Source organism: Thalia democratica, chromosome 4 (genome assembly GCF_965202585.1).
Source record: "Thalia democratica chromosome 4, ktThaDemo2.hap1.1, whole genome shotgun sequence".
In the NCBI taxonomy this organism is placed as follows: domain Eukaryota; kingdom Metazoa; phylum Chordata; class Thaliacea; order Salpida; family Salpidae; genus Thalia; species Thalia democratica.
Window position 1 is genome coordinate 55,273,877 of NC_139168.1, and position 18,697 is coordinate 55,292,573.

At 26.3% G+C, this 18,697-nt stretch overlaps 1 protein-coding gene across 1 annotated transcript in view; it reads left to right on the top strand.

Moving 5' to 3' along the window:
• LOC145833450 (uncharacterized) overlaps positions 1–18,697 on the top strand; it is a 48,399-nt gene that overhangs the window by 7,121 nt on the left and 22,581 nt on the right. The window contains exons 4-7 of the mRNA XM_082940627.1: positions 7,526–7,663; positions 7,837–7,940; positions 8,862–8,973; positions 9,292–9,407. Coding sequence (XP_082796753.1) covers positions 7,526–7,663; positions 7,837–7,940; positions 8,862–8,973; positions 9,292–9,407 — 470 coding nt within the window. The remainder of the gene's footprint in view (positions 1–7,525; positions 7,664–7,836; positions 7,941–8,861; positions 8,974–9,291; positions 9,408–18,697) is intronic.

The window sequence follows — 18,697 nt, forward strand, 5'->3', positions numbered from 1 at the left end:
GATCAGACAAAAATGGCAATATCCGGCCGGATCTGGACCCAGATAGTGATTCCGGTACAACACTAATTTTGTTACAGTTTAAGAGTGGGGGGTCTTAGCTTAATAAGTTTTCGTGAATTAAATTAAATTGCAATGCTTCTGTCCGCTAATGACTAAATATTCCACATCTGGCCCGCCAACTAAAATAAACAGAGTTGCCACATGGTCAGGAAAAGTCAGGAAATCAGGAAAAGTCTGGAAAAATTTAAAAAAATGACAAAAGGGAGGAAAAAATAGGGAGTTTTCAAAAAAAGTCAGGGAAAGTTAGAAAATTTGATAAAATTTAAAAAAAGTCAGATTTAGTCAGTTTAAATTTACAAAACTCCTTATTTTCCAAAGCCTTCAAATGGTAAAAATTAATTTAAAATCCTTTAAAGTCGGAAAAAAATTCCCAAATTTTCCTAGAAATTTACAAAATTATTTAATTTACAATGCCTTCATCTGGTATAAATTAGTAAAATATTCTTTATAAAACTGCAAAATTTTTCTATTAACATATTGAACAACAACCCTACTTGAACGAGCAGATTTTGTAAGCTTTTTATTATTGATGATCTGTAGCAAGGACACTTCCATAGTGAAACTGTGATATATACACAAACGTTTATCTAGCATAATTTTAGAATCAAAGTGTTTTTGTTTTTTTTTAATAATCGAGTTCTTTATAATTAAGCAGTTATTTTAGTATTTTATGTAACAAACTGATGTGTATACTTTACCTCTTTATAATTTTTTCAAAGTTGTTAAATTTATAAAATAAGTTATTAGAGAGGTATATGCCGAGATTAAGATGTTTTTGTGTCAAAAATTTATTCCGATTAACGGCGTTTCACTGCTTTCAAATAAATTTAAGAACAGATCTACGGAGTCTATAAAATATTAACACACATTAGAAAAAAACCATGTATAATTATGTATAGTGTTTATGTGAGTAATAATATAAACGAACTTTATGGTTTAAAAACAAAGTTTGGAATAAAAACATAAAAATATAAATTATCTACAAAAATTACAAATTTAATAAAAGCACACACTAACCTCAAAAAAGCTCTAAAAATAGGCAAGTTTTTAAAAATGAAAATTAAATTAAGTTGTGCAGAAATGTTACGTCATAATAAATTTAACAAATTAATTAATAATTTATGCAGCTTAAAAACATGAAGTATTAAACTTGTAAGTGTTTGAGATTGTATATCTGAATGTTGTGAAATAAATAAGTGCAAAAGTAGACAGAGTTATTTAAAGTAGAATCGTCGGTTGTTGGGACAAATATTTGATAAATCTTGCCGCTTGTTCAGTAGGTCTTTATCTTCTGCTGCAATTACTGCTCTTTCTGTATTGCAAGTTGGATAAATTCTTCTTACTCCGTTGGATGCATGTTAGATTTTTGATACAATACTTTACTTCATGTTGGCCTTTTACCGTACCTGTGAAAAAAGCTCCAAACATAATCCGATAACCGCGTGCTTTGTTTTTTATTTATATTTTAAAAAAAATGTTTATGGTTAGCATATCTATCTTTGAAACTACCTGCTGTACTTCCAATATAAATTTTATCAGGGTCCTTACTTTCAACTTTAATTTTATAAATTGCATTTTTAATTAAACAATTACCTTTTAATGGGCAGTTATCTTTATTTGTTTTACGGCAATTACATGTTTTAGGCATATTACTTAACTTATCACTATTAGGCTTAGTTGGTTTTGAATATTTATTTATAGTTTTATTGTTATGCATTTTACTTATACTTTTGGCGCTATTATCACTTACTTGTTCTAAGTTTTCTTTTATCATTTTAGCAACACTTCTAGTTATACGTTGATTATTATAATCTACACTATTGATAGTACTATTGATATGAATATTTTCATTATCATTAATATTAAAATTATCATTACAGCTTATATCTTTTATGTTTAAAGTTTTAATATGTTTTTCATTATTGTTACCATAATTAAAATTACCACTATTATGCTTATCATCATTACTACTGTTATTATCACTACTATTAAAATTTTTATTTTTATTATTACTGTTATTATTAATACTTTGATTATTATAATCTACACTATTGATAGTACTATTGATATGAATATTTTCATTATCATTAATATTAAAATTATCATTACAGCTTATATCTTTTATGTTTAAAGTTTTAATATGTTTTTCATTATTGTTACCATAATTAAAATTACCACTATTAGGATTATCATCATTACTACTGTTATTATCACTACTATTAAATTTTTTATTTTTATTATTACTGTTATTATTAATATGATTAGTATAATTAATATATTATATATATCTAAGTTATTACTAACTTTATTACTAGAATTATTATTTGTATTAGCTTTGATATGTTTGTTTTTAAAGTTTGAAATTACTGTTTTGTTGTGCGATTGTATTAAAGTTTTAACATTACTCATGCAACTATAAGAAATTTTAACTGTCTTTCTATTAAAAATTTTATGATAAAAGTGGCTATCGGGGAAGTGTTTATCGACTAGCTTTAAAAATTCTTTACCTAAGTTTATATTAACTGAAGAGTAATATGGAGGATTATACCTTGATTATATGTCGGTTACGCGGTTTTTTGCGTTTTTATCTACATCTAACTTTTCATATTTTCTATTTCATTATTTACATTTAAAATCTCGATTTTTTATTTCAGTTTCGTACGGTGCTTTTATTTCGTTAAATATCCTTTCATTCGAAGAGAGGGTACTTAAACGTTTTTGTGTCATTACTGAGAGAATTTTTTTTACATTATGAGGGTGGTTAGAGTTAACATTAATAAAGTTTAATAAAGAATTCGGTTTACGGTACGGACGGTAAGTATTATAAGATAAATTTGAAGTAACATCTAAAAAATTTGTTATTTGCGCTTCTATTTCTTAAGTTATTTAAAAACCGATATCAGACATCAATCTAAACGTTGACTTTTTAATCTTATCGGGTGATGATGTATGGAAGAAAAATAAGAGTATATTTATTTGTTACAAACTTTATACTAAATGATAAGAGGAAATATGTTTACTTTTTTATGTAATTTTTTACAGTTACTTAAGTATATTCTTTATAATTGAATTTTAGTTTAAGGAGTTTATGTTAAATAGTTTGCGTAGTATTTTATTAAACTAAGTTAACAATTTATATAAGTAAAACATGTTTTAAGTATGTATTTATTATTATTATATATTTTTACCTTCTAGGTTACAACTTTTATACTAAGCCTGACTAAAGTTTTTCAAAAGTTCTAAAAGATTAAGTTCTTTATTGTTTAAGGTTTAAATTGTAAAAGTTCGTTATTTTTTCAGGTTTTAGTTGTGAAGTTCGTTATTAATTTAAGGTTTAAACTGTAAAAGTACATATATGTCGTTTCGTTTATTTAGATACATTTATGCTAGGAAATTCTAAAAAAATGTGTACTTTATTGTTTCAAGGTTTCAACTGTAAAAGTTCGTTATTGTTTTAAGATTTTAGTTGTGAAAGTTCGTTATTAATTTAAGGTTTTAATTGTAAAAGTTCCTTATATGTCGTTTCGTTTATTTAGATACATGCATGTATGCTAGTAAATGCTACAAAATCGTGTCTTTTTTCAGACAAGCTGTGTTTACAAGGTAATAATACAAATATACATGCTGATAGAGCTGTTTATTGCAAATACATCAATCATACACAGATGGTTCAAGTGATGTAATGGAAGTTCGATGATTGAATTCTGCAAAAAAAACTGTTGTTTTAACCTGTATTGAAATTAGAATGAAAGCTTTATATAGTTTCAAGTGTTAGATTATGTATTTTAGAATAGTTTGTTTAAAATAATAGTTTGATTTGAAAAGTCAGGAAAAGTCAGGAAATTTTTCTCAGCTTGATCTGTGGCAACCATTAATAAATTGAACACTGCAAAACTTTCAAAATTAGTATCTTTAATCACGGTTTTATATAGAAAGTTGATAGTATTTCATATCTTTATTTAATTATAAATTTTTCCGTCTACTATCTTTAAAGATGGTTTAATTATGTAAATAAATGACATATTTTTATGACAAACCTATTTATATTCAAGTAAAAAACAAGATGCATTATATATTTATATAAATTCTGAATAAATTATATCGTTTTTCTACATTAATTGCTTGAAGCGCATTAAGTCAATACTTAATTACTTTGCATATTTTTTGTTGCATTTATCTGTCAATTAAGTAATTGTATACTTGTTAAAAACATTAGGTACTCTTGTTTGTTACAAAAAGTTATTTGTTTAAGTATTTATAAAATGTCTTGAAATCTTGCGGTTATAGGACTATGACATTGACCCGCTTCTTTCAGTTAATGTTAAAATGTTTTTTTTTCATAAACTGATGAAAGTCATCTTGTTAAAAGTAAGTTTTTTTTTTCAAGTTCAGTGAAAAAGCTTATCAAAGTCCAAGTAGTAATTTGTTGTAAACCTGTGCAGTAACTGTTGCTTTGTTTAAGAAAAAAGTTATCTTCAATCAAACGTGCATTGCTAACTGCAGTGTTGCCATTACATAGATCGTTTTAAAGTTTGGTTTTTTTAAAGTTCGGCATTGGTTTTTCTAATAAGGCTGTTTAATTTTGTTTTACGGTCTTAGTCTTAACCCTCTAAGTCTAGTAAGAACTGTATAATATCTTCGTACAGTCCAAGTCTCACGAATAATAAATAAATAAATATATATCATGGTTGCCACTACGTCAGGAAAAGTCAAGAAAAAAAAAAGACAAAAGTCAGAAAGTGTCAGGAAAAATGGGTGTTTTTGAACAAAGTCAGGAAAAGTCAGGAAGTTTGACAAAATTTGAAAAAACGTCAGATTTTGTCTCTTTAAATAAATCTTACATAAATTCCTTATTTTTAAAAGCCTTCAAATGGTAAAAAAATAATTAGAAATATTCAAAAGTCAGATTAAAATTACAAATTTTTTCTAGAAATTTACAAAATTACAAATTTTCCTATGCCTTCATCTGTTGAAGATGAGTAAAATAATAAAACTGTAAAGTTTTTATATTAATTTATTGAACAGAGGAGCGGTCAAATATGCATAAAGGGTCAAATATACACAAAAGGACACTTTTGCACAAAGGGTCACTTTTGCACAAAGGTTCATTTTTGCACAAGAGTAAAAATTAAATATAGAAAACACTTCAAAAAAAAAAAGGTATCTACTGAGGGTAAGTGTTAGAAGTAACAGTCACAAAAAAATAAAAGAAGAAATAATAACTAATAAAAATTACCAATAAAGATAAAATAAACAAAAAATTAACAAAAAAAAAAAAAGAAAAAAAAAGAAGAAAAATAAATTACTGACCGAAGGTAAGGGTTAGGGGTAACTGTGATAGTAAAAATATAAAATTAAATAATTTAATCAACAAAATCGGCGAAAGTCTGCAGAATAAGTCCGGACTTCCGTTTGCCGTGAGACAAGCTCAAATTTAACAAAAGGGTTGATCATGCCAATTCGATCATCAGACCACAAGCTGGTCTGATGATCGAATTGGCATGATCAACCCTTTTGTTAAATAAATTAAATAATTAGATTTGATAAACAATTAAAAAACCAACCTGTGCAAAAGTGACCCCTCGTACAAAAGTGACCCTCGTGTAAAAGTGAGCCTTTGTGCAAAAGTGTACCTTCGGGGATATTTGACTTCTACCCATTGAACAGATACCCTACTTGAACAAGCATTTTTGTATGCTTTTTAGTATTGATGATCTGTGGCAAGGATACTTACATAGTGAAATTGTGATATAGACACAAAAGTTTATCTTGCAGAATTTTTGAATCAAGGTGTTTTTTGTTTAAATAAATAACTAAGTTATTTTTAATCAGGCACAAAGTTTAGGGTAGCTGTCTAAATTGCACGAGGGTACAAAATTGCACGAGGGGACAAAATTGCACGAGTGCACAAAATTGCACGAGGGGATAAAATTGCACGAAGATAAAATTTCACAAAGATGCTTTGGCACGAAGGGTCACTTTTGCACGAGCAGACAATTTAGTACGAAGAAAATTTTGCACGGGTTAAGTTTTTGTTTAATTATTCATTTTTTTAAAAATAATTTACTATCACTGTTACCCCTTGCCCTCGGTCAGTAGGTTATTTTTTATTTAATTAACTTTTTATTTTTTCAACTATTTTTCATTTATTTTTTGTATTTTTTTTTGTTTTAATACTATCACTGTTACCCAAAACCCTTACCCTGGGTCGGTAGCTTTTTATTTTATTTTAAATTAAAAATTTTTTTTAATAATTTTTTATAAGTAATTTTATTTTTTCTTTTTACTACCACTGTTACCCCTAACTCTTACCCTCGGTCAGTAACTTTTTTATAACTTTTTTTGATTAATTTTTCTTTTTTTTCTGTTTATTTTTTTACTTACGTGCAAAAATGTAACTCGTGCAAAATTGACCCTTGGTGCAAAATTGTCTTCGTGCATTTTGTTCCCTCATGCAATTTTGTGCCCTAGTGCAAATTTGGCTTCGTGCAAATTTAGCTTCGTGCAATTTTGTGCACTCGTGCTATTTTGTTCTGGTGCAATTTAGACTCGTTCCCAAAAGTTATGTATTTTATGTATTAACAAGTTTATGTGTACACTTTACCTCTTTGTACTTTTTAAAGTTGTTTAAATTTATAAAATAAGTTATAAAAGAGGTATATGCCATGCTTGAGTTTTTTTATTTGAATTTTTTTGAAGAACAACTTAAGTTTTTACAATAAATAAGAGTAGATTTATTTGTTACAGATTTTATACTAAATGATAAGAGGAAATATAAGATTGATTGCTTTAAATAGTTACAAGTGTTTGATAATGTATTTAAGAATAAGTTGAAGTTAAAAATTTGATTAAGATAGTTCAGGAAAATAAAAAAAAAAAAGTCTGGAATTTTTTTTCAGATTGATCTGTGGCAACCCTGATATATATAAATACTGACAGGATAGTCAGTTATTGCCAGAAGTCGAAGTTTTATACTAGACTTTTCCTTCCTGCTTGTTTTTATAGTAGTACGTTTTTAAAACATAGAATTGTTTAGCTTTTATAAATTCTATTTTTAATTGTGATTTTTTATTAACACTGAAAGATAATCTGCTTTGAAAAACTCGTGGTTTGTAGACTGCTTTTTTGACAGGATATTCTTCGTTAGATACATTTGTTGCCATGTTTTAGAAGACTGTTTAATAGTTTTGATTTACTTTTTAAGCAATGGTGTTCTTAGAATGCTTTAGCTGGTAATTAAAAACTTCATCAGATAACCCAAAAGTTAACAGTTCTAGTTTGAAGTGTTTGGACTATCCCGGCAAAGCTCTCTAGTTTTTACCATATTCCCCATACTCATAAATGCATGGCGTCACTCATAAATTTTTCCAATAAAATCTTGTAAAATTTTAATTATTTACCAAAAAATATATTTATAGTAAAACAGTCTAATAATAGTGTTAAATTATAAAAATTTTACATAAAGGAAACTGAGCCAAAATTGATTCCCTTTTTCAAAAGTAAAGTTAAAAAAGTAAAGCGGTCAGGTTTTGTAGTACCTAGAAGAACAACAACAGTATTTGAGTCTTCTAATTACTCCAAGTCACAAGTTATATTGAACGAGGTAGTTATTATAAAAGTTTTGTCTTTATTTCAAGTCTAGTTTTACTGTAAAATCCTTAGAAAAATATGTGTTATTTTTTTATTATTATGCTTATTATAACTTAAAAATTTTAACTTTTTGCTTGTTAAAATTTCATAAATATTTTATAAGTTAAAAAAGTGTTTGAAATTTAGAAAGAGATTAAAGCATCAAATAAGAAAACCAGTTCTATATGGACTAGCAATATATCTTCTGATGACAGTGATGATAATAGTAGCGTTTATCATGCTTCTAAAAAGTAGTTTTTAAATTATCGAATGAACTAGTTTTTATTGGTTTTATTTTTTACACTCATATTTATAATTTATTTCTTGGTTTCCAAAAAACCTGGAATCCTGAAAAAACATGGAGTTTGAAAAAAAACTGAAAAAAAACCTTAAAAAAGACTAGAGTTATAAACAATTTTCAAAATAAAATAATTAATAATGAAATTTATAATAGATACAAAAAGTCTTTGATTTAAATTTTTTTTTGTATTATTTAGAATTTTATTTATTATAAAACAAATTTGAATTAGGATTAAAATATATTTTTAGTTTTTTTATACTATTTATGAAAGTTTTTTAATTTAAATTTAATTTTATACTAAAAATGGACCTACAAACTTGTACTTTAAAAAACCTGGAAGAAATTCAGAAAACCAATAAAAAAATTTCAAAAATTTTTTGACAAGCTGTTTATTTGATATATTTAATCATATCCTTGAATTAAATTTTTCATTGTTATATCAGTTAATATGTTTTAATAAAAAAATTTACGCTGTTAATTACCGATCTTTCTAAGTATTAAATGTTTTACTAGAATTTATATTAGATTAAATTTTTGCAAATTATTATAAATAAAATAAGTTTTCACATTGTTGTTAAATAATCCTGTGAAAAGTTTTTGTTCAAATAAATGGAAGGTATCCTAAATAAAATCTCATGTTTGAATATTTAAATAAAAAAATTAATAATATTTATAAAGAGTAATAATATTTTAAAACAAGTAATATAATGCTTTTTGACTTGTACATACATGAGAAACTATTTATCGTAAAGATTTACTATTTACATATTTAACAATTAATTTGAACACTATTTCATAGTTTTATTTAGTATATATAAGAGTTACAACCAAGTATTGACACCTGTTTAAATTTTAACTTATTTCTTCGCAGACTTTTAAGTGCCCCAACTACTAAGCATGTTCTTATATCAAACCAGAATAACACAAATGATAATACTCATTTGAAAAATTCCAAAGTAAAAGATATGCTACAGTCTAATACGGTAAGAATTTAATTTATTAATTGCTTAAAATAAGATATCAAAAATAAAATAGTCCTAGTAAATTGAAATGTTTTTTGAATAATATCATAAAATTAGTTTTTTTATAGACTTAGAAATATATATCTTCAAATATATTTTTATGTCTATTATCAGTATATATACAACATAGCAGTTTTACTACTGATTTATTAAATTACTGGTTGCTTTTTGTATTTAAAAACAATCATTAACTATTGTTATATCTGGGTAGACTATAACCTGTACCATTATATTAAACATTGTATTCTAGTAAAATACCACTAATTTTTGTTTTTACAGAAGTCTTCAAATGCAGACATTATATCAAAAAAAAGTTTTTCACGTCTATGTGACACAGAGTGTTTCAAACCCACAAATAACAAAAATATAAAAATAGATAATTCTAACAGTAATAGGTAAGGATTATACACAAATAAAAGTATATATACGTATATAAGTTTATTTTTCATAACATAAATCAATTATTTTTGGCGGTAGTCTCCGCTGTCTTAATTTTTATGTAATATTGTAACTTAAAATCCATTGTATAATTATTTTTGATTTTTTTTTCAAGTTTAAAAGTTAACAAATATTCCCAACAAAGCGTTGTTTAATATTTAAAAGTTCATGAAAACTATTGGTGATATTTTTTATGTTTATTGCTGTGCCTACAACTTTTTGGACGTTGATATATCTGTCTCTGCTGCACTTCTCGCAAGATAACTTTTGTTTGTACTTGATCTACAAGTCGTTTTAGTAGTTTTCCAAACTTTTTGTGGTAATATTTACCATAACTTTCATATTAAAATGGTTAGCAATTTTTTGTATTGTTGACTGAAAACGATTGATTGTAATTATTACAATAGACTTAACAGTTAGAGTAGGGATGGACAACATACAGCATGAGGGCCGGACCCTGCCCTTATAGTGAAAATGACCGGCCCACTAATGTTTGAAAATACGGCATGCGAAAGATATAACAGCGCCCCGTGAGCATGTAAATCTGGCCCAATAAACCAAATTTTGGATCTTGCACTAGATATCTCGGTTTTGAAATGATGGCAAAATGATAGGTCTTAAGTACAGTTGTGGGAAATTTGAAATATGCTTTAGGTATAGTAAAAATAAAAGGTCACAAAGAACTATTATTTTGTCAAAATGAATCTGAATTATATCTGAAAATTATTTGTTATTTATCTGAAATTTATTTAAAACTATATAAACATTAAGTTTTGTTAAAACAAAGTATACTGTATTTCAATATAAGAACAACTTTGTTTAGATTAGATTGTGTTTTTAAAATAAATACTGATTAAAATAAATTTAAGAAACAAAAAATTTTTACTAATCGGGTTAGATATGATAGTAAACTAGTAAAGTTAGGCTCTGTTAAACAGGGCTGCAATAAACCTGGAATCCTAGAAAAGCCTATAATTTCACAATTTAGGCTATAATCCTCTGCTATTACAGTATCGTCTGATAACACATTGTGTTGGTCAGGAACTGTATTTAGCTTTGGATTAATTTTACGAGTATGCCTACTAGTACCTGATGTCTTTCGGCCGAAACTAGAACTTAAAAACTAGCTTTGAAAGGCTAGAAGGTTAGAGCGTTTTCGGTTATTACTAGTAGTACTCATAACTTAATAAAAGATAAATATCTCACTAGTTACTAAACTAGTCTGTAATTATCTAAGTTTAAATAGTTGTCTGATAATGTAATTTGATGTAACGTATATATAACTTTTATTATGAGCTGTATAGTACTTATTTAACTTAGTCTATAATGATTCTAAAATATAGCCTGATTTATGATTTTATATAGACTAGAAAGTAAATCCTTAATTTAATCTTAGTGACTTATACGTATACCTTACTATATTAACTTACTATATAACAAAATACGATACACTAATACTATCAATATAAAAATTTACAACGTTCTACACATAATATTGAAAATATAAATTCAGCACCCATAATTTATTTTACAATTTAACAAAAAAACGATAAAAATAACATTCACACACGTGCAAGTCAGAGCTCGACTGTTTGTTTGCAGGGCAACAATGTATTAGCGTTTGTTTACAGTTCTCAGCAATTTTTACTGAAGTCAGAGCTAAGACCTGAAGCGTATAAAACGTATAAAAGTCCGCTTTAGTTGAACTACAATAGAAACACGTGTAAAAAAAAACAACTAAAGCTGGAAATAGATACAAACCAATATACACTTGCTTTAGTTTTTTGGCGGTTCTTACAGGGGTCAATTAACCCACTGTAGAAGTGTAGTCCTCAAAAAAAAAAAAACGGTTGTAAGCGACCAATGAAAGCTAAAAAGTGTATCGAGACGCACTTGCTTTCGTTTCTCATTGGTTTTTACTTAAGTCAGTGTACTACAATATAAGTGCAATGTTGAGGAACAGATTTAAAAACAACGAAAGCTGAACGCGTATAATAGCTAAAATACAATCTAAGTGACGATCACAACTAGACCGAAACACGTTTTGGTAACGTTTCTCTAGGTCTTGTTTGTTACTAAGTCAAACAATACACAATTCTAAAAAAACAGTGAAATCTTGTTCATAAATAATCTAAAAAGTGTCTGCTAGAACAAAAAGTCCTGGACATGACGTTAAACTGTTTCGGTGTATGACTCGATAACCGAAAGGTTTTTTCGTGCACCAGGTCCTTGGACCAAACTTTTTGAACGTTTTTTTTGTTCAATAAACAAAATAAAGAGCGTTTGTTTTAATTGTAATTAATTGTAACTATTTTTGCCAACAATGATAATTAGCCAGAACGAAAAGCGATTAAACCTGCAACTGCAAAGCGCACTCGCTTTAAACAAAAAGCTGCGACGACAGTTTTAACATTTAAATCAAGAATATTCAAAAACTGCGCAGAAAGTTTTAAAACACTACGCAAGAATATTCAAAAAGCTACAAGGCCAAAAATAACTGGAACTTGAGAAATATGTAAAAAACCTGGATTTCCGAAAAAATTACTAAAAAGCTTAGAAAAACATAGAATTTTAGATTACATTGACATGTAAATTAATAAAATTTCGATTAAACACGTGTAATATATATCACATAGAAGGTTTTTTTGTATCATTTACTTAAAAAAAAATTAATGAAGCTTTACTATACATTTTTTATATTGTTTACCATTTAGTACAGGTTTTTACTTAAAAATTAATTTTATATCTAAATGAATTAAAAAAAGTTGTACTTTAAAACACCTTGAAGAAATTCAGAAAACATTGAAGGAATTTTCAAAAACTTATGGCAACCCTGATCAAACAACTATGAATTACTAAACCCTTACTACTGCTTACTTTATCTCATTAAGAATTTTAAATCGTGTTTTTATAGCGATAAATACTACTATTATAAATAACTGCAGCCAGCAAATTTTTTTTTGTTGCAGTCCTGACTAAATTTTTGTAAAAAAAAACGGGTCTGCGACTTATAAAAGACTGTCGACCCCTGTCATTACATTTTATTTTAAAATTGGATATATTTGATTTATCTGACTTATTCTATATTCGTTGTACACATGTACGAAATTTTTAACAGTTTCTGTTAGAAATTATATAGTCTGAGCAAGTTTTGCAAAAGTTTTTTCTAAAGATCTCTGCAAAACGTTTGCTAATTTACATTTCGACCTTAAAACAATTTTGAAATAAAACAGATATATATTTTAAATTTATAATAAAAAAAAATCATTGTGATGTTTTTTTAAATAGTATTGTACAAAGTATGTTTACTTTAAGACTTGTGGAGTCGGTACGATTATATATTATTGTATATAAACTAATCTTAATAATACAGGGGTCGGTAAACTATGACTTACAGATCAGATCCTGCGCACCAAGCAGAAATCCCTGCGACGTATAAATGAAACAACTTGTGAAAACAAGCAAATTTAAGTTCTTTTATATGAAATATTAAAAAAATCAGCTGTTAATTGAATTGTGAGTAACTATCAGTTCTTATTCATTGATAATTTCATTACAATATTGATTTTAATGAGTTTTATTTTATAGTTCAGCAGAAATTTTGAAAATTAGGGCGACAGGAGAAGAACTTTATCTAAAAGTTTTATCCGCCAAAGACTCTAGTAAATCCGACCTCTTACTTATAAAAGGCTGTCGACCCCTGTTATAATCATTTAATTTTATAATAAACAATCAATCGTTTTCCATTACACAGGTTTAAAGAAAATACACAAGATACCGACTGCAAAGAATTACTCCTTATTTGCTCAACTGATTGTAAAACTAAACAGTCACAAGATGTAAAAAGATATGTAAATATAAACACTATTGTTAGAAAGGTAATTGATTACTTATTAAATGAAGTTCAAAATGAAACTATGTTCAACTTCAAATCTGATGAAACAAAAACTACCCATAAGTTGAAAACCACTCAAGATAGTATTAACTTATCATCTGAGAGTATTGGATATCCACCTCGTTTGAATTTTAAAGTAAAAAACTCATTTTTTAATCAAGAAGTCGAAGTGAAAAAAATTAAAGACAGCGTTAATTTTAAAGAAAAATCCGTTAATCATTTTCAATGTGAAAATAAAGTATTAAATCAATTGCAAACAACTCAACATAGTGCATTATGCAATTGTGAACAAGTTTTAAATTTAAACGATTTTAACCTAAAAATCGAGTTTAGAGATAAATTTAGTAATTATTTAAAACTAAATAGTTCATTTGTTTCAAAAAAATTAAAAAAAAAACACTTCATGATTATTGAAAAAAATCTACCATTTATACAAAGCAAAAGTAACTGCGGAGTTAAAATTTACTCGTTGAATGACAATGTTGGTTTAAAAAATTTTAAAGCTAGAGTAGGTAATATTAAAGAAAATTTGACTCCTAGTATAATAAATTTAAGTAAAGGTTGGAAGTTAACCTCTTCAACTGTATTGAAAACAAAATATTTAAATGTTGATAAATGTATGACAAAAAAACTTGAAGAACATGGAAAAGAACTGGGAAAAAGTAAACACAAATTTAACTTAAGTAACCATTTCTGTAAAGGTTGCGTTGACGATGAAATTTTAAAAATGAACAAAATGTTTTTAAATATTTTTGATAATGATTTACTGAACAATTTAAGTTGTTATACAAAATTAAAACCTGATGTAAAAATTGATAAGTTATCACCTATATGGTCAGCTGGAAATAATAAAAATAATTATGACGATAACCTTTATAAACTTTCAGACTCCATGTTATCTAAAAAACTAGTGTCTAGTTATTATTCTTTGAAATCTGAAAATGCTTTGAGATCTCTTAATAGTAGGTTTAATTCTTATTTTGAAACAGCTGATAACAAACAGCCTTTGCAAAATTATAACAATGAAGTTAAATCAAATTATAAGTCTAAGAATTTAAGTTCTGTTGGTAAAGATATATTTTTAGAAGATCTAACTTTTAAAAACTTCGAGGCTTCTAAAAATTATTTAACTGGTAGAACACGATTTAAAGACAGTTGTATTCCATCAAAAACTTTAAAGGTCAAAAATTATTCAACAAATTTTACTTTGAAAGGACCACAAAATTTTCTGAATGAAAATAATTTTTCCAAAACTATCACAAGTACTGTAAAAAGTTCCCATATTGATTCAAATAAAAAAGAAGTTATTTATAAAGATAAAGATTTATATAAAGAATTTTTCTATGATTTAGAAAAAGTACATACGGATAAAGAACTATCTGATGTATTTACAACTTTTAGTCAAGAAAGCACGACAGAAGAGTTATTTGATACTATAGCAACAGCACAGTTACATGAAAAAAGTATTCATGAATCCATAGTCCCAAATTTTTTTCTAAACGATGATTCGATCTGTGAGATAGAGAACTTTAGAAGTAATCAGAGCTACGAACTTAATTTTTCAAGTAACTTATGTACATCAAAAAAATGTTTGTCATATGAAGAACTTAAAAATTTAAAATTTTCAACTACAAAACAAAAAATTAAGAACACTATGAGTCAAACAAAATCCTTAGTAAACATAAGCTGTAGTGGTAAAAACCATGTTTTTAGAGATAAAACTTCTTTAAATTGCCCTAACTTTTTACAATGTGAAAAAGGTCATAATTTAAAGCGCAAAATAAACAAAGAAAAAAAAGATAGAACACAAAACTACACAAGAACAGGTCAAGTTTTAAGAAAAGTTGGTAAATTTTTACCTAAAACACCAGAGATTTTTACAAGCGAAAACACCACTTTACTTTCTACAAATAAAGTTGAAATGGAAATAGAAAGAAAAAACTTATCACCAAGATCAGTATTTAGCAGTAGTAATCATGAAAAGCAACCTTTTTTGATAACTAATAAAACAGATATATGTGTTGAGGATTCAATTACATGTAAAGATTTTATTGAAAGTAAAGAGAATCATGTTAAAAATTGTCATTTTACCTTTGGGAAAAGAAGTTTGTCCAATTTATCTAACAATTCAAAATCAGATGCAATTTTTTATAAACATAAGTTAGACGACATAAACAAAGATGTAATTTTAAAGAAAAATCAACACGTTTCAAACAATGAATCTTTTTTAGTTACTAGTCAAATACTAAACAATTTACAAGACAGTTCTTCTAACCAATATAGTTCTAAAGGTAGTACATACACAAAACAAAAAAAAAACAAAAAACATTTTTATGATTGTTTAACAAATAGAGCTAGTCTAAAAAAAAAAAATCAGTGTAAAAACCAAGAGATGTTAAACTCTGAAAAATATAAAAACATAAATTTGAAAAACAGTTTTGAAAAATATTCTTCTAGTGAGTTTCAATGTCATTACAAAAACAAAATAAATTCTTTTAGTAACGCTCAAAGCCTGTATCCGGAATGTAATGCCAACAAAATCCAGATGACCAATGAAAGTTATAATGAGAAAAAGTTAAATCATTTAGTATTAGAAAATATAAATAATGCTTTTTTCAGTCCTGATGGAAATTCCGGTTTACAAAGAATGCATCAATTGAACAACTTTAGAACACACCATGAAAATGATACATGTAATGATTTCATATCTTTAAAAGAACAACTATATTTTCGATGTGAAAAAAAAAGTAAGCAAAACTTTGCAGACACAAAACTAAAATCTGATATTAACATCGAAGAGCTGATAAAGCCTAATACTGGTATCTTTGCTTACCTTGATAAGAATAAGAGAAGTGTTTTAAATAATAGTCTCTATAGCCAAAATTTTTTAACTAGTTTGAATGAGCCAAAATATTTAAATCTTCTAGGTAATAAATTTGTTAAAGAATTTAAGCAACCACTAAATTTTTGTGAAGATAACCTAATACAATATCCTTCTTATCCAATTAAAGCAGTCCCAAAAAATTCAGATCGTTTGATAGCTGGGTGTGAGAAAAAGGTTTTATCGAAATGGAACCGTTACATACCAGACACAGGCGTGCAAGAGTATAAAGTTAAACGTAATGAATGGCTTAATGAAGTTGTAAAGCGAGAACGTGAAACTTGTAACTTTAGAAAAAAATGATTCAGGCTTCAGGAATATAATTGACGTATCTTACAAGAGATTTTTCAAAATACAAACTATGCAACTTTCGCGAAATAGTCAACTTTTTTTTCAACATTTTTTGATAGTCTTAAATCGGACGATTGAATATCTGAAAAACAATTCTTCAATTTTTTCTCAAAATACACTTCCATCTATATTTTGAAAATTAAACTTAGTAAATTTTATTTTACTATACATTTAACGAGTAACAAATGTTTTGCAGTTTTTAAAGACTTTATTTCGCTTAAATTGTAATTTAGTTTTTAAGTCCTAGTTTAGTTTTTGCTTTGTCAAAGGTTTCATTTTACATAGCGCTTAGATTTATTTGGCTTTTGTACATAAGTTTAAAGTTATTAATGATTTTTTTACGAAGTATAAGTTAAATTTGTATAGAAAAAGTTAAGTTGTTAAGTTGTTAAGTATTGTATTAATTTTAACAATGCTTAAAATTCTGATAAACTCTATATTGATGCTTTTTATTTGTACGTTTTCTACCCAAAATAAAAAGTAATTTTGTTTATAACTACTTTTATGTAGGCTTCGTTATTCATAATTTTTATTATTTTTTTTACAATATTAAAGATTAAAACTTTTTTATGTTGAATAGTTTTTGTATTTTCTAACTTTATAAAAGTATATAAGTTTAGAGAGTTTTTACTTTTATTAGAATTAAGGGCATATGGAGGCTAAAAGACTTTTTTTTTTTCAAAATTTAGTTTTGTTTTTATACAATTAATTAAGTTACCAGTTACTTTTTACCGCTTGTTGAAATTCGAAGTAATTTTTTAGATATAAGCGATCAAAGCTAAAGAATTCTATAGGAGGCGCAAACTAAAAAGGCGAGATTATACTATTTCACTAAGATTCTATCTCCTCCTTCAGTTTTTGAGCAATTAATTTTAAACTTTTTCAGAGTAATCTTCAATGAATTTTGAACAACTTTTAAAAAATAGATTTTTTAATTTTTGTAAACAAATATTTTTTTTTACTTTTTTAAATTTCTGCTTACTGCAAGTTGTCTGTAATATCAAAATGAACATTTGCTTAAAATTAGCTGTTAATTGCTTAAAAAATGAAAGAAGAGATGGACTTTAAGTGATTTTTTTAAAATTTTGAAAAAATTAACCTTGATAGTTTTTGATTCCAAACGTATGTATCAGATTTTTTCACAAAACTTGTTATATCTCAAAAGTTGATTAATTATTTAATAAAAAGTAATTTATAGTATATACTTTAAGCCAGTGGTTTCCAACCTTTTTGATGCCCGCACCCTTAAAATATTTTAATTTTGTTTCGCACCCCTTGCAATGAATTATTTAATAATAATTTGAAAAAGGACAATCAATATTTGTATATAATTTTTTTTCGACAGTTTATTATGTTAACAAAAATTAAATATATAGATGAATGTTGAAAATATTATACTAAATGATATAAGGAAATATTTTATGTGTTTATAAGTTAGAAAATACAAGAATTTTGCTGATAGAGCTGTTTAATGCAAGTACATCAATCATACACATATAGTTCAAATTATGTAATAGAAAATAGATGATTGAATTCAGCAAACAAACTGTTGTTATAACCTGCAGAAAAATAATACTGAAAGCTTTATAAAGTTTTAAGTGTTTAATTTTGTCGTTCAGAATAAGTTTAACTAAAAGTTTAATTTAGAAAAGTCAGGAAAATTTTAGTAAAAAGTCTGAATTTTTTTTTCAGTTTGATCTGTGGCAAACCTTGCCTGAAACATCTGCTCCGCAATGTCGGTTGTTAAAGTGTTCTTGCATCTTATATGGCTTCAAATTTGCGTTTGAAAATACAATATTACAAAACATGCATTGCGGTTTTTTCAAGCTTTCTGCAAGTAAAACCAAACTGCACATAACTATCATTCCACTTCCTTTTCTTTGACATAATCAAGGATTAAGTACTAATTAAAAATTGTGTTCTAATAAGTATGAAAAAGTTGATTACTAAGACATTTATTTTTTATAAAATTTATTAAAGAAAAACAAAGTCTATGACCTCGTCAGTTTTTTTTTTTTTAAGTAAAAGGTACTAAAAGAATAAATAAAAGTTAGGCAAAAACTTGAAACGAAAAGTTTTTGTACATTTTAATATGAATAAGTTACTAAAAAACTGTAAAA